General features: G+C 36.9%; 1 protein-coding gene across 4 annotated transcripts in view; it reads right to left on the bottom strand.

Annotated features, from left to right (window-relative positions):
* Nucleotides 1–15,026, bottom strand: part of PDE4B (phosphodiesterase 4B) — a 586,012-nt gene that overhangs the window by 430,934 nt on the left and 140,052 nt on the right. For 2 of the 4 annotated variants that reach the window (XM_025388136.1, XM_025388145.1), the window contains exon 3: nt 14,201–14,439. The exons of the other annotated variants lie outside the window; for them this stretch is intronic. In XM_025388136.1, the coding sequence (XP_025243921.1) occupies nt 14,201–14,439 (239 nt within the window). The remainder of the gene's footprint in view (nt 1–14,200; nt 14,440–15,026) is intronic. 4 annotated transcript variants of the gene reach the window in all.

Here is a 15,026-nt window from a genome sequence, read left to right as displayed (position 1 = left end):
ATGTACACCTGAGAAGAATGTATATTCTGCTGCTATGAGATGAATATTTTATATAGGTATGTTAGGCTCTTTTGGTCTGTAGTGTTGTTCAAGTCCGCTATTTGTTATTTTATGTCTAGTTGTCTTATCCATTATTAAAAATGGGGTAAAGAAGCCTCCTATAATTATTGTATTTTTTGCATATTATTTCTTTAGGTGTATCGACTTTTGTTTTATATATTTAGATGCTCTGAAGTTGGGTCCATATATTTATAAGTGTTATATCTTCCCATTCAATTGACCTTTTCATTATTATATAATGTTCGTCTTTGTATCTTGTACTAATTTTTACTTTACATATATTTTGTCTGATATAAGTACAGCCACTTCTCCTTTGGTGACCATTTATATAGAATATATATTTCCATCCCTTCACTATTCATTTGTGTCTTTAAATCTAAAGTGAGTTTCTTATAGACAGCATATAGTTCACTCTTATTTTTCAAATCTATTCAACTGCTCTTTGTCTTCTGATTGAGGAATTTAATCCATTTCTATGTAAAGTAAACACTAATAGAGAAAAATTTACTATTGCCATTTTGTTCATTGTTGTCTGTTTGTCTTGTGGTTCTTACAGCTGTCTTTTTATTCTTTCTCTGTGTTTTATTTTTTATTGAGACAGGATCACCCAGACTGCAGTGCAATGGCACAGTCATAGCTCTTTGTTATCTAGGCTTAAACAATCCTCCTGCATTAGCCTCCTGAGTAGCCAGGGCTACAGGCATAGACCACCATGCCCAACTAATTTTAAAAACATATTTTTTTACAGATAGGGTCTTCCTATGTTGCCCAGGCTGGTCTCAAGCTCCTGGGCTCAAGTAATCCTCCCAGCTTGACCTCCTATGTCTTCCTCTCTCATGCTGTCTTCCTTTGTGTTGTGGTGAATATTTTGTACTGATATACTTTGATTCTTTTCTCTTTTTCTTTTTTGTATCTTCTATAGGTATTTCTTTGTGGCTACCCATGGGGCTTACATAAAATATTTATTAGTCTATTTCATAGTTTATTTAAAATAGTCTATATTAAACTAATAACTTACATTCAATTTCTCTACACTTGAACTTCTTTCCCATCACACACTATATTATAGATGTCAAAATTCACATCTCTCTACATTCCATATCCCTTTAAATAATATTTGATTACAGATATTTTCAATATATTTTGTCTTTTAACTTTATAATTAAAAGTGATTAACCCAACAGTTACAGTATTTGCAGTAGTCTGTATTTGTCTATATATTTATCATTACCAAGTTTCACTTTCTTGTGCTATCATGTTACTATTTGTGTCATTTGTTGCAACTTGAAGAGCTTCCATTAGCATTCCTTTTAAGACAAGTATGGCACTGATCAACTCTCTCTGCTTTTTCTTTTTTTTTTTTTTTTGAGACGGATTCTCACCCTGTTGCCAGGGCTGGAATGCAATGGCACAATGATCTCAGCTCAATGCAATCTCCACCTCAGCCTCCAAGTAGCTGGGATTATAGGCACATGCCACCAGGCCCAGCTAATTTTTTGTATTTTTAGTAGAGACGGGGTTTCACTATGTTGGCCAGGCTGGTCTTTAACTCCTGACCTCAAGTGATCTGCCTGTCTTGGCCTCCCAAAGTGATGGGTATTACAGGCGTGAGCCACAGTGCCCAGTCTCTCTGCTTTTATTTGTCTGGAAAAGTCTCCATTTTCGAAGGAGAATTTTGGCATGCATAGTATTTTTTGCTGGCAGTTTTCTTTCTTTTTTTTTTTTTCTTTTTTTTAATTTCAGCACTTTGAATATATCATCCCACTCCCTTCTGGCCTGCAAGGTTTTCTACTGAAAAATCCACTTTTAGTTTTATGGGAAATCCCTTGTACATGACAAATCACTTTTCTGTTGCTACTTTGAAAATTCTCTCTTTGCCTTGACTTTTGACAATATAATTATAATGTATCTCAGCGTAGGTTTCTTCCAGTTCATTTCATTTTGTATATGCTGGGCTTCCTAGAGTAGAATGTGCATTTTCTTCCCCAGATTTGGGAAGTTTTGTGCTATTAGTTCTTTGAATATGTTTTGTGGTTCTTTTTCTCTCTCCTCTCTCCTCCTAGAACTCCTATAATGTGCACATTGGTCCACTTGATGGTGTCCCGTAAGTCCTTTAAGCTGTCTTTATTTTTGCGATTTTTTTCTTTTTGCTCTTCTGACTGAATAATTTCCAACAACAATAACTTGTCTTCAAGTGTGCTTATCCTTTCTTCTGCTTGATTTAGTCTCCTGTCACACTGCTTTAGTGAATTTTTAGCTGTTATTATAATATTTAGCTCTATGAATTCTTTTTGGTACTTTTTATACTTTCTATATCTCTGTTGAAATACTCACGTTCATGCATTGTTCTCTTGGTTTTCGTGAACATCTTCATAATGGTTAATTTGAGTTCTCTGTTAGGTAAATCATATATTTCTCTTTCATTAGGCTTTGTTTCTGGAGATTTATCTTGTTCATTTGTTTGGAACCTATTTCCATGTTTATTTTTATTTTCCTCGATTCTTTGTGTTGGTGTCTGTACGTCAGACAAAACAGCAACCTCTCCCAATCTTCACAGACTAACCTTATAAAGGAGAAGACCCTCACTAACCAGCCCAGCCAGAGATTCTGGGGGCCTCTCCAATCTGCCAATCTGTTTTCTTTGTTCTTAGCAGCTACCATCTAGAGTATGCTAGGTACAATCAGTGTTCCAATACAAGTGATATTTGGGCCATTCCTCAAGTAGCCCCCAGAAAAATTGAATCACATGATGCCCTTTCCAACTCTTCCCACGACACACAGAGAGAAAAGCTGGGATCTGTGATTTTTTTTTACCTGTTCACCCTACACTGAGCTTGTGGGAGGGACCATGTCATCTAGTTGCATGCTAGAACAAACCACCATATTTGTTCTCATTGGCCCCAAGGCAGCTAGAGTATGCCAGGTCCCATAAGTACTCCAAAACAAGCCAGACAGAGGAAGTCCTTTGGGAAGCTGCCAGAAAAGCTGGAGCATTGGCCAAGCCGACTAACTCTTCCCTTCCCAAGAAGATGCTGGAAGCAGGGATCTTTCATTTTCTTGCTCTGTGTTGAGCTGAGGGAAAGGATATGGGAACTGTCAGTGCGAACTTCTGTCTGTGTTCTTACCAGCCCCTGGATGGTTAGATTATGCTGGGTTCCATTACTCCTCCAAGACTGGAAAGAGAGAGGCCCATCCTTTGGGGAGGAAGAAGTTGGAAGGGTGTCATACACATGGTCCAACTCTTTTACTCCCCAGGGAGAAGATGGGAGCTAGGGTTTTCCTTTCGATCACATGGCATTGAGCTGTGGGTAGGGATTCAGAAATGAGGGTGTCCTGAATTTTCCTGTGGGATGTGATGTGTCTGGGTGCAGGAGCCTCTCAACTAGTTTTGGATTTCTCAGTAAGATAATTTGTCTGTGAGTTGTTGTTAAATTGGTGGGTTTGCTGGGGGAAGGAAGGTATCACTTCTGTAAATGACATTTTATCACTATAATTTCAAATTTAAATTGTCTATTGCCAGTGTATAGGAAAGCAACTGATTTTGTATATTAACTATATATCCAGAAACCTTGTTATATTGATTATTTCCTTCAAGGAGAGGTGTTTCTTGTTTGTTTGTTTGTTTGTTTCTGCCAGTCTTTAGGATATTTTGTAAAGACAGTCATGTCATCTGCAAAGATCATTTTATTTCTTCTTTCCCAAACTGTATGCCTTTTTGTATTAGGCCATTCTCACATCGCTACAGAGGAATACCCAAGACTGGGTAATTTATAAAGAAAAGAGGTTTAATTTGCTCACTGTTCTGTAGGCTGTACAGGAAAGCATAGCTGCTTCTGCTTCTAGGGAAGTCTCAGGAAATTTACAATCAAGAAACTTACAATCATGGTGGGAGGAAAAGAGGAAGCAGTTATGTCTTACATGGGTGGATCAGGAAGAAGAGAAAGAGGGGAGAGGTGCTACACATTTCCAAAGAAAACATATCTCACAATAACTCACTCACTATCACGAGAACAGCACTAGGGGGATGACGCTAAACCATTCATGCAAAAGTGCCCCTATGATCCAATCACCTCCCACCAGGTCTCACTTCCAACATTGGGGATTACAGTTGAACATGAAATTTGAGTGGGGACACAGATTCAAACCACATCATTCTGCTCCTGGGCCCTCCCAAATCTCATGTCCTTCTCACACTGCTGAACACAATCATGCCTTCCCGACAGTCTCCCAAAGTCTTAACTCATTCCAGCATTAACTCAAAAGTCCACAGTCCAAAGTCTCATCTGAGACAAAGTTAGTCCCTTCTGCCTATGAGCCTGAAAAATCAAAAATAAGTTAGTTATTTCCAAGATACAATGGGGGTATAGGCATTGGGTAAATACTTCCATTCCAAAAGACAGAAATCAGCCAAAAGAACAGGGCTACAGGCCCTATGCAAGCACAAAACCTGGCAGGGTGATCATTAAATTGTATAGCTCCACAATAATATCCTTTGACTCCATGTCCCACATCCAGGGCACACTGATACGAGAGCTGGGCTCCCAAGGCCTTGGACAGCTCTGACCCTATGGCCTTGCAGGGCTCAACCCCCCATGGCTGCTCTTAACGGCTGGCATTGAATGCCTGTGGCTTTTCCAGGTACAGGGTACAAGCTGTCAGTGGATCTATCATTCTGGAGTCTGGAGAATAGTAGCCCTCTGTAGTAGTTAATAATACTGAGTGTCAACTTCACCTGAGTTGAAAGATGCAATGTATTGATCCTGGGTGTATCTGTGAGGGTGTTGCCAAAGGAGATTAACATTTGAGTCAGTGGGCTGGGGAGGAGGACCCACCCTTAATCTGGTGGGCACAATCTCATCAGCTGCCAGCAAATATAAAGTAGGCAGAAAAATGTGAAAAGGAGGGACTGGCATAGTCTCCCAGCCTACATATTTCTTCCATGCTGGATGCTTCCTGCCCTCAAACATTGGACTCCAAGTTCTTCAGTTTTTGAGACTCTCAGACTGGCTCTCCTTGCTCCTCAAGCTTACAGACAGCTTATTGTGGGACTTTGTATCCTAGCAGTTCTGTCCCTCTACAGAAATCTGACAAACATAGATTCTGGTACCTGGAATGGTTCTAGAGGAACAGGATATTAAGGATGCAGTTCTTTCATTAGTTTGGGAGTTTCTGGAGTTGGCTGCTTAATATGATTAGACTCAATAATGCTCAGGACTCTACTTCTGATAGTATGGAGAAAACTAATAGTCCTTAGCGTGGATATAATGCAAAAGAGATGCATTTGACATTCCTCATTCACCACTCATGAGAGGCAAGGAGTTTAGTGACTTATACATAATACCCTCAATCAATTTCCAGACTTAAGCCAGTTTACAGACCCAGAATCCCTTGAATGAAAGGGAGGCCAGGTCCCCTTGAGGAAGGACTCCACTACATTACCGACAATTTGTACAGTGAATCTTTCTCCCATCTTTCCCCAAGGAGACCTCCAGCCTTTTACCAGGGTACCTGTGTATTGGAGAAAGGGAAATGATCAACATTTAGGGAACTACTGGACACTGGCTCTGAGCTAACGTTGATTCCAGAGGACTCAAAATGTCACTGTGGTCTTCCAGTTAAAGCAGGAGCTTATGGAGGTCAGGTAATTAATGGAGTTTTAGCTCAGGTCCAACTCACAGTGGATCCAGTGGGTCTTCGGACTCATCCTGTGGTCATTTCCCCAGTGCATAACTGGCACATGCACTCTTGGCAGCTGAGAGAACCCCCACACTGGCTCCCTGACTGTTAGGGTGAGGGCTATTATCGTGGGAAAGGTCAAACGGAAGCCATTAGAGCTGCCTCTACCTAGAAAAATAGGTCAAATCAAAAACAATATTGCATCCCTGGAGGGATTGTGGAGATTAGTGCCACAATCAAGGACTTGAAAGACACATGGGTGGTTATTCCCACCACATCCCCATTCAACGCTCCCATTTGGCCTCTGCAGAAGAAAGATGGGTCTTGGAGGATAACAGTGGATTATCGTAAGTTTAACCAAGTGGTGACTCCAATAGCAGCTGCTGTTCCAGATGTGATAAAGATAATATATATTATATATATTTACATATCTATTATATGTATACTACACATGTATATTTTAAGTAACCTAAGTCTACCTTCACGTGTAGTACATATATCTTAAAACAGAATATTCCCATTTGCTCCTGCTTGTTTATTTCACACTGTTGTCTTTCATTTCCCTTACCCCATACTATAATCACCCAGTATGTTGTTGGTATTGCTTGAAACAGCTGTTTTATATAGTTAAAAAAGTTTATCTTATATTCATGTATTTCTCCTCTGGCACTCTTATTTGTGTAGATCTATGTTTCTGCTTTATATCATTTTTCTTCTTGATGAATAAACATGCTTTTAAGATGCTCCTGTAAAGTAGGTCTCCTGACAGTGAGTTTCCTCAGTTTTGTTTGTCTGAAAAAGTCTCCCTCTCTCCTTCACATTTGAAGGATAATTTTGCTGGTTATAAAATTCTAGCCTGGTGAAGGTTTTTATTTCGACACTTCAAATAATGTACTCTACTCTCTTCTTGCTTTCGTGGTTTCTGACAAACAGTCCAGTATAATTATTACTCTTGTTCCTCTATATGTCTATTTTTATTATTTGATTTCTTTAGAGAGTTTTCTCTTTGTCTTTGGTTTGCTGTAGTTTGAATATGATATGCTTAAGGGTGTGTGTGTGTGTGTGTGTGTGTGCGCGTGTGTTTGTGTATGTATTTGGTATTTATCCTCAACCGTGGATAATTACCAATACCTAGATCAAATAGCAAGAAAAAGTAAAAGAAGTGAAGTAATCAACTCCATGTAGGCCTACAAGTACGAAGGAAGAAAATACACTAAAATAAGATTCAGATTAAACTACTGCAAACTCAGATGTTTCTTTCTGAAAGGGAGATAAAACAATAAAGACACTAATATCTACCAGATAAAATAAGGAAACATTTTACTCAAAGCCAAGAACATTCAGATACTGGGGAAATATAGTGTCTTCAGGAGCAAAAGTCAAAGAAATAGTTCCTCACCAGGCCCTTGGGAGCACACACTTAAGAATTGTCATCAGAAGCTTCAGTTTAAGAATGTACTAAAGGCAATTTTATAGCCAAAACAAGTGTGGAATGAAAGGACCTAAGATCTCCATAGCGAGTAGCTATGAAAGGTTTCTGTAATATTGTTAGCAAGGTTATCTCAACAAAATCTTTGCTTTAAAAATAAGGAAAAGTATCATCTTACTTTCTTGATGCTACTAAAGAAATGTCAAATTAGTAAGGAAATAGCAAGCCAAAGTATAAGGGTACGTTTCTTGCCAAAGGTACATAATGGACACCAAAGCTGCTTTTGCCCTGAGGATATTTACCACACAGAGTAAAAGTTAACATCAGTCTGATGTCCTTGAGGGTCAAGGGGGAACTGTAATCAAAGCCCAGCCATGCCTGGGTGAGGCATTCAAAAGGAGAGTCTTCCCAAATTAAACCAGAATTTCAAAGGGCTATTTTCTCATTGCAAAGGTAAAATAGAAGTAAACACACCCCTACTCTACATCCAGGAGACTGCCAGAAGGGTAGCCTCAGTGATAATTCAAGCAGGGCCAGTGGTTGAGGGTGTGGGGTCATAGACAATGGACCTTCACAGATTATGATCATGTTTCAGCCAGATGATTGAGAAACCCTCTAATCAATCTACCAATGCCCCAATGCCCCTATAGACCTGGTAGAATCAAGTGCAAATTCTCTATGACGAACCTTATTCTGATACCTTAAATTGTGCCTACAAATAATGTTTCAATGACATTTAATTTATTGTGGCAGCACACAATACAATTAAGCACACCTCTTAAACCTAATGTTGAGGGCAATAAATAAGTCAAATGCAAAAGAGTATACATTATGTGATTCCATTATGTAAAGTCCAAAAACAGACAAAACTAATAGATGTTGTCAGATATATGGAGGAGGTAGTGATGGGGTAGGGGCTCAGGGGGTGCATAAGAAGAGCTTCTCAGACACTAGTAAAGTTTTGTTTCTTGATTTTGTTCCTGGTTTTGTGGCTGTGGCCAATTTGTGAAATTTTATCAACATGCCCTCTTATGATATGTATACTTTTTTGCACACTGATTGTACTTTAATAAAGTTTTTTTAAATAGTAGTAAGGAATTTTTTTTTTTTTTTAATTTTCAGTTCCAGGGTACATGTGCAGGATGTGCAGTTTTGTTACATACAACATGTGCCACGGTGGTTTGCTGCACCTATCATCTCATTACCTAGGTGTTAAGCCCAGCATGCATTGGCTATTTTTCTTAATAAAGTTTGTTAAAAGCATGAGCAAAAACCATCAGAAACAAAGATAATAGAAAATAGAATCACTGAAAACTTTAGATACTAAAATGAGCAAAACGATAAAATAACTATTCTTGCTTTCTAAAGCTTGAAAATATCTGCAAAGCCATATACAACCTCTAAACTGATCTCCAGTGATCTCCACCTCCTTGTTTATTCCTTTGCAGAATCCCCTCCCCTGTGCATGTGTAAGACCTAATGAACAGAATATATAAAAGTGATGGGATGTCACTTCTAAGATTAAGTTGTCAAAATACTTTGACTTCTGTCTTGCTCACTCTCTATTGGTCTCTCTTTCCCAAAACACTTGCTCTGGAGAAACCAAACTGGCATGTTATAAATAGCCTTCACATGGGTCTATGAGCCCCACATGGCAAGGAACTGGTATTTCTAGTCAGCCAGAGCCAGGAATTGAGCCACTCAACAACCATGTTGGTGAGGTTGGAAGCAGATCTGCCCACCTTTCCACCCATGTACATGACTACGGTACTGGCCAATTACTTGATTCCATCCTTGTGAGAGAACCTGAGTTAGAGGCACACAGCTAAGCCACAGCTAGATTCCTGATCCATAGAAACTCTGAGATAAAAAATGTTAGTTATTTTAAGCCAGTAAATTTTGGGATTATTTGTTATGCAGTAATAGGTAGTGAATACATGCAGGGAATAGAAAACCACATAAGATTATCTAGTATATTTTTAAATACATGAATAAAAACTTTAAAATTAAAAAACACAATAATCAAAATGAAAAAAATATATAATAGGTTTAATAACAAATGAGACATCGTTTGAAAAAAAATTAGCAAACTCGAAGGCAGATTAGAAATAATTATCAGAATGCAGCCCAGAAAGACAAAATGAGAAAAAAATGTGGAATAAATTAAGAGAAATGGAAGATAAATAAGTAAGTTTAAAAAATACATTTAGTCAGAAGTCCAAAGGCAGAGGAGAAAGACTGGCAGATAAAATAGTTGAAGAGATAATGATAAAGAATATTCCAGATCTGATGAGGAAGATATAAACTCACATATTCAAGAAGTCGGGGAAATTCTATATAAGATAAATAAAAGGAAATCCACCCTTAGGCACAGTAAAGTTCAACTGCCCAAATCCAGAGACAAAAAAAAAAAAAAAAAAAAAAAAAAAAAATGACAGGTCATCTACAAGAAAGACAATTGGAGTGATAGCTGATTTCCTAATAGTAACAACAGAAGACAAAAAGCAGGGAAAAAATAGTTTCAAAGTGTTGAAATAAAGTAAAGACATTTTCAGACAAACCGAAATAAATTCTAAAGAATTGACTTCAGGCAAAAAGGCAAGTAATCCCAGCAGAGGGTCTAAGATATGAGGAGGAATTAAAACCAAAAATATTGGTAAATATCTGGGAAAATCCAAATCAAACGGTGAATGCAAAAAACAAAAAAAAAACAAAACAAAAACATGCTAATGTATTGTGTGGTAAGATATATATAGAGGGAGATAGATAATTAAAATACATAAAAACAAACTGTAAACAGCGAAGGACTTGAAAAAGTAAAGTGTTCTAAGATCCTCATGTAAGAAGATTAAAGTTATAGATTAACTTAGATTTCACGGCCCAGAATTGGCTTATTATCTAAATTTGGTTATGCAGAATTGCATTGATAAATTTGGTAGATCAGTAACTATTTAAAAAGTGAAGTCCATCAGAGACTTGGTATTATACTAATACAATTTCTAAGGGTCTGACGAAACTACAGCCTTTACAGCGGAAGATGACTTAGGCTGCAGCTGGTTAGGAAACCCTCCCTCTAAACCACGCTTCAAGATCCTGCTAACAAAATGAGAAAATCAAGAATACACAGAGGATAAATTTGAGAACTTCATTTCTTTGAACTTCAGGTTACAACAGCAGGAAACTTTGATTTCAGATTTTTTTTTTTTTTGGCGGCAGGGGTCGGGGAAATACACAAAAGGGCAGCAGTTGACATTGCGAGAACGGCTTCACAAAGATGGCGGTAAGTCGGTACTGGTATATTCCCAATATCTTCCTCTAAAGAACAGCCACATCCCTCATGTGCCCCTGAAGTTAAGGTGAAAAGATTTTAAAAACTGGGAAATGCTTGATATGCCTTGCAAGTGTCCAGAATGCCACCAGCATCACATTTCCAGCCTCTTTCTGCTGCCTTACTTGCTATTCTCCAGGGAGAATGAATAATTTAATCTTTGTTGGTGTTTTCAGAAGGAGAAACTGGCCATGTACAATTCAGTCCTTCCCTCTACTTTCTCACGTGGGTAGGATTTCTACAGATCCTCCATGCTACAAGTTTTGTAGGGGTAGGCCTTCTATATATGTGTGTGTAAGAGGTGAAGTGATCCTGCCTAGGTCTAGCATCTATGTAATTATAGGTTTCAATATTAGGAACCCACTTGCCCACAGACATAAATTATATTTTCAATATCAATTTTATCAGTATTAAAGATAACATCTTGCTTTCATACCTGAATTCCTCCTTCATCATATGCCCAAGTTGGTTCCAAGAACTCAGGAGGTAAAGTTTCCCTAAAACCTCCAATAATAGAAAATGCATAATTTTGGCTGCTCAGTCTAAATTTAACAATAAAAATGACAATAATAATAACATCAAAATAACCATTAAGAACAAGTGACTGTGCTATATGCAGAGCAAACCTTTTCTTTAATTTTCCTCATGACTCTGAAATGTAGGTATTACCATTTCCATTGTTTGTTCATTTCTGTCTTTTGGAGATTGCATTATAATAGAAACTCATCTGAAAGGCTACAAAATGGAAATCACCCAATAAAACTGGGCTTGAGTCCTTTCTAACTCTTTCTTGCTCCATGATAAATAAAACTACTATTCTGATATTTCAGGTCTTTTTGCTGTAATGATGGCCAGTTTTCTCCAAATAAACATATCCTAAAATCATGTTAATGTTTTTAGATAAAACTTTACATAAAATTGAGCAATACTTTTCACTAGAACTGAATCAAATTATTTCACTGTCTTTGATAGCTTGATCTAGAACACATCGTCCCATATTTATGACTTATTTAGCACATCAGCCAGGACCTCAAAGTCAGTTTTTGTCCTTGATAACTGTAAAAGCAATTATCAAATCCTAGAATCATGTCTTAGAGATGTTTAGTAGTCTAGAAAGGGATCAGCAAACTCTGGCAGGCCAAATCCAGCCTGCTGCCTGTTTTTGTAAACACAGTTTTATTGGAACACAGCAACACTTACTTGTTTACACATTGGCTATGGCTCCTTTCACAATATCACAGCAAGGATGAGTAGTTGTGACAGAGACTGCAAAGCTCATAAAACTTAAAATATTTACTATCTGGTCCTTTACAGAAAACATTTGCTCATTGCTGGTCTTGGCATGGAAATTGATTCCATATTCTTGGTACTCTAAGTGGTAAGCACAATTCTTTCTCTCACACAGTCGCAGGCAGTACTCCTTATCTCTATGAACTTTCATCAAGTTGATGGCAATGATCATAATTTGAACCCAGTTTCCTCACTTCTAGTCAAATCATTTTTTAATCAGATTCCTTCACCAATAATTCCACCAGTCTTCAGCTATCAGTATTTCAGTGGAAGCTGGATTTTCAAGAGATGTTCAGAAACGCTTTTAGTTACTTATATTTAAAAATAAATTTAGAGTTGATAACTGCATACTCTACTCTCATACTTTAAAAAGTAGCCAGTCAATTGAAATAAAACAGGCATGTTATAAATGAATTACTAATATGTGGTGCTCACTGACTATTGAACATGAATAATGGCTAAATTTTCCATTTCACCCTAAAATACTGACACCCAGAATAAGGCTACTGATACTTGAGACATGGTTTCTAATTTCCAAAAAATCTTCATTGGATAATGATCAAGAAGACAAAAATCAACATTTGCTGATTACCTACTGAATGCATTTTACTAAGCAAAAAACCTTAGATTACCTCATTTGATCCTCACAATAGCCAATGAGACAAATATTATTGCCCTCCTTTAAAAATAAAAACATTCAACTAGGAAAGATAAACAAGCATGCCCCAAATGGCAGGGTCTAGATTTGATATTTTTAAGGAAGGAACAATTCTACAACTTCCAAAATGTCTTTGAATTAAATGAACTCAAACTTTACAAGGCACTGTACATTTTATCCAAGGTGTTTTTCAAAATTATCTAACAACAGATATAGCACCAGCACCCACCAAAACCAGACTCCTCTGTGCCAGTCTTCACCTCTTTGCTTTTAGATTGTGAGAAATTCTGGAGACTTCTGGAGAATAGTCTGGGATAGTAGTAGGGGCAATCAGAGAGCTCAAGAAAGCATATATTTACCAACTGGTATGAAAACATCTCAATACTTTAACAACTGGTAGAATTGTATCACTGCCAACTTGCTGAAAAATAAATCTAGAAATCTTTAAGACTCCAAATCCGTAATTATACAGATGCACAATCAAGACTAATCACATAAGCCATGTGATTGAGTACCCTATAGGGGAGCCCTACCCCTTTTAGTTCTCCATGATTGGCTATGACTGTTATATAATGTTAATTCAACTGAACAGAAGATATAAGACAGTGCCTCTCAAATTTTTAATCCATTTTCTTTACAATGTTTTAGCATGATTCTCTATCACACGGATTGTCTGACTAAATATTTGATGCTATTAACTATGATACCTGGAGTTTCAGTGATCTAATTCTCAATGTGTCAGGTAAACATTAACTAAAGGATGTCAAGATGCCGTATATCATTATTCAAAGAGCACATACTGGGCTAGTCATCAGCCCTGGAGAGCTCAGCATGTGGCAGAGGTACATGGTACACCATAAAAATCATAGATTTTTAATGATTTACTAGAATAATGTTGCACAATAATTTAATGTTTAGTCTTTCAGCTTGATAAATTATTTAAACAAAAAGCTATTTTAAAAGCAACACATTATTAATTTAAAATCATATCAAACCAAGAAATTATTTTTCATTGTCATGATAAATCTCCATGATATGTAAGCCAATAATTCTTGAAAAAGTATTTTAAAATGATATAGGAAAACAGAAGAGAAAAAGTGAGAATGTACTAATTATTAAATACATAATAAAGCACATATTCGAAGCAGTCATGGCATGATAACCACAATTGTAAGATTAGATGATTAACTTTTCAACACTAGTTTAAAATAGCCTCTTTCATAAATATAGACTCTGCAAAATAGTCCCAGCATCTATCACAGCACAATTTTCATTACTCTTTCAATTTACAAAGAAGTGTTTATTTTATAGATAATCACAAACTGAGATTAATAAAATGGGATGATAATAAAGAGAAGTTAGGGATAAGTGTAGAGTTCAGCAATAAGAATATCATATACATATAGTAACTCATGTAATTTGTTTTTCTAAGTCAAAAAATACTGATGCACACTGTATAGCTCTTTTTTAAAAAGTTAGATCATAAGCAGTAATTTTGCTATCCCTTTACGTTAATGTAAATGTATCTCATTCCTTCCTCAGTAGCTTTAAATGAAACATGTTCCTTCCACTCTGAAGAACTAGAAAATATCTCCACTGTTTACAAGACCTTATTTTGATTCTAAGGGGAAACAAATTCTCAAAATGTCAATCGTCTTAGTTATTTCACAGAAAAGCACATTTTAATACTATGAAATCATGTTTGGAGAAATTGGAAAATAAAAATTTAGAACTGACATTTGATTTTGAGGCTACTCACCACTCCTGGCTTACAGTTGTAATAGCAATGCTTGGAAGCGTTGTCAAAGGTAGTGTGGTCGGCCTGGAAATACCATCTCCCTCAGGAGTCCTTGCCCTTTCACTCTGTCTTTGAGACAGCGGTGGTAACTGTAAGTTTCCTGAGCAACACCTTCTCCCTCTCCAGAGGTCGATCCCAAGTGTGGTACTGGAAGAACTGTATGATTTACTCAAGCTACATTCAAAATAATCTTTAACATTCTGGAGGAACCACAGGAAAAGAAAGAAAGAAGAGAAAGAAAATGAAATTCAAATGTTAAATGGAGTGAAACAAGAAACTAAATGATCAAGCTGTCACTTATGATGTCCTGATTATCTCACAATCAGAATCTAACATTGATGTCAAAAGCTTAAGAGAAAACAATAGAAGAGGCTGATTCTCAGCTTTTGGAATAAACTTATCCGTGCATATTCCTCAAGATTTTTAGGCATATAGATAATGTTTACCAGTTGTAGCATGTGGATTGGAGGCCTCCTTCTTTCCTTTCTATTTTAATTTTTTTTCATAATTTGCTAAAATGATATTAGCTAAAATTAAAAATATATTTTGGAAATCAATGTTATCATTCTTCAACTATGGGAACAAACTATGAGAAAATATAAAGTTTCTTGTTCAGCATTTTATGTATTTATTTATTTTTTGAGACGGAGTCTTGCTCTGTCACCCAGGTTGGAGTGATCTCAGCTCATTACAACCTCTTCCTCCTGGGTTTAAGTGATTCTCCTGCCTCAGCCTCGCACATAGATAGGACTACAGGCACGCGCCACAACGCCTGACTAATTATTGT

This window comes from Theropithecus gelada, chromosome 1 (genome assembly GCF_003255815.1).
Source record: "Theropithecus gelada isolate Dixy chromosome 1, Tgel_1.0, whole genome shotgun sequence".
Lineage (NCBI taxonomy): Eukaryota > Metazoa > Chordata > Mammalia > Primates > Cercopithecidae > Theropithecus > Theropithecus gelada.
This window is presented reverse-complemented; position numbering and strand designations above follow the sequence as displayed.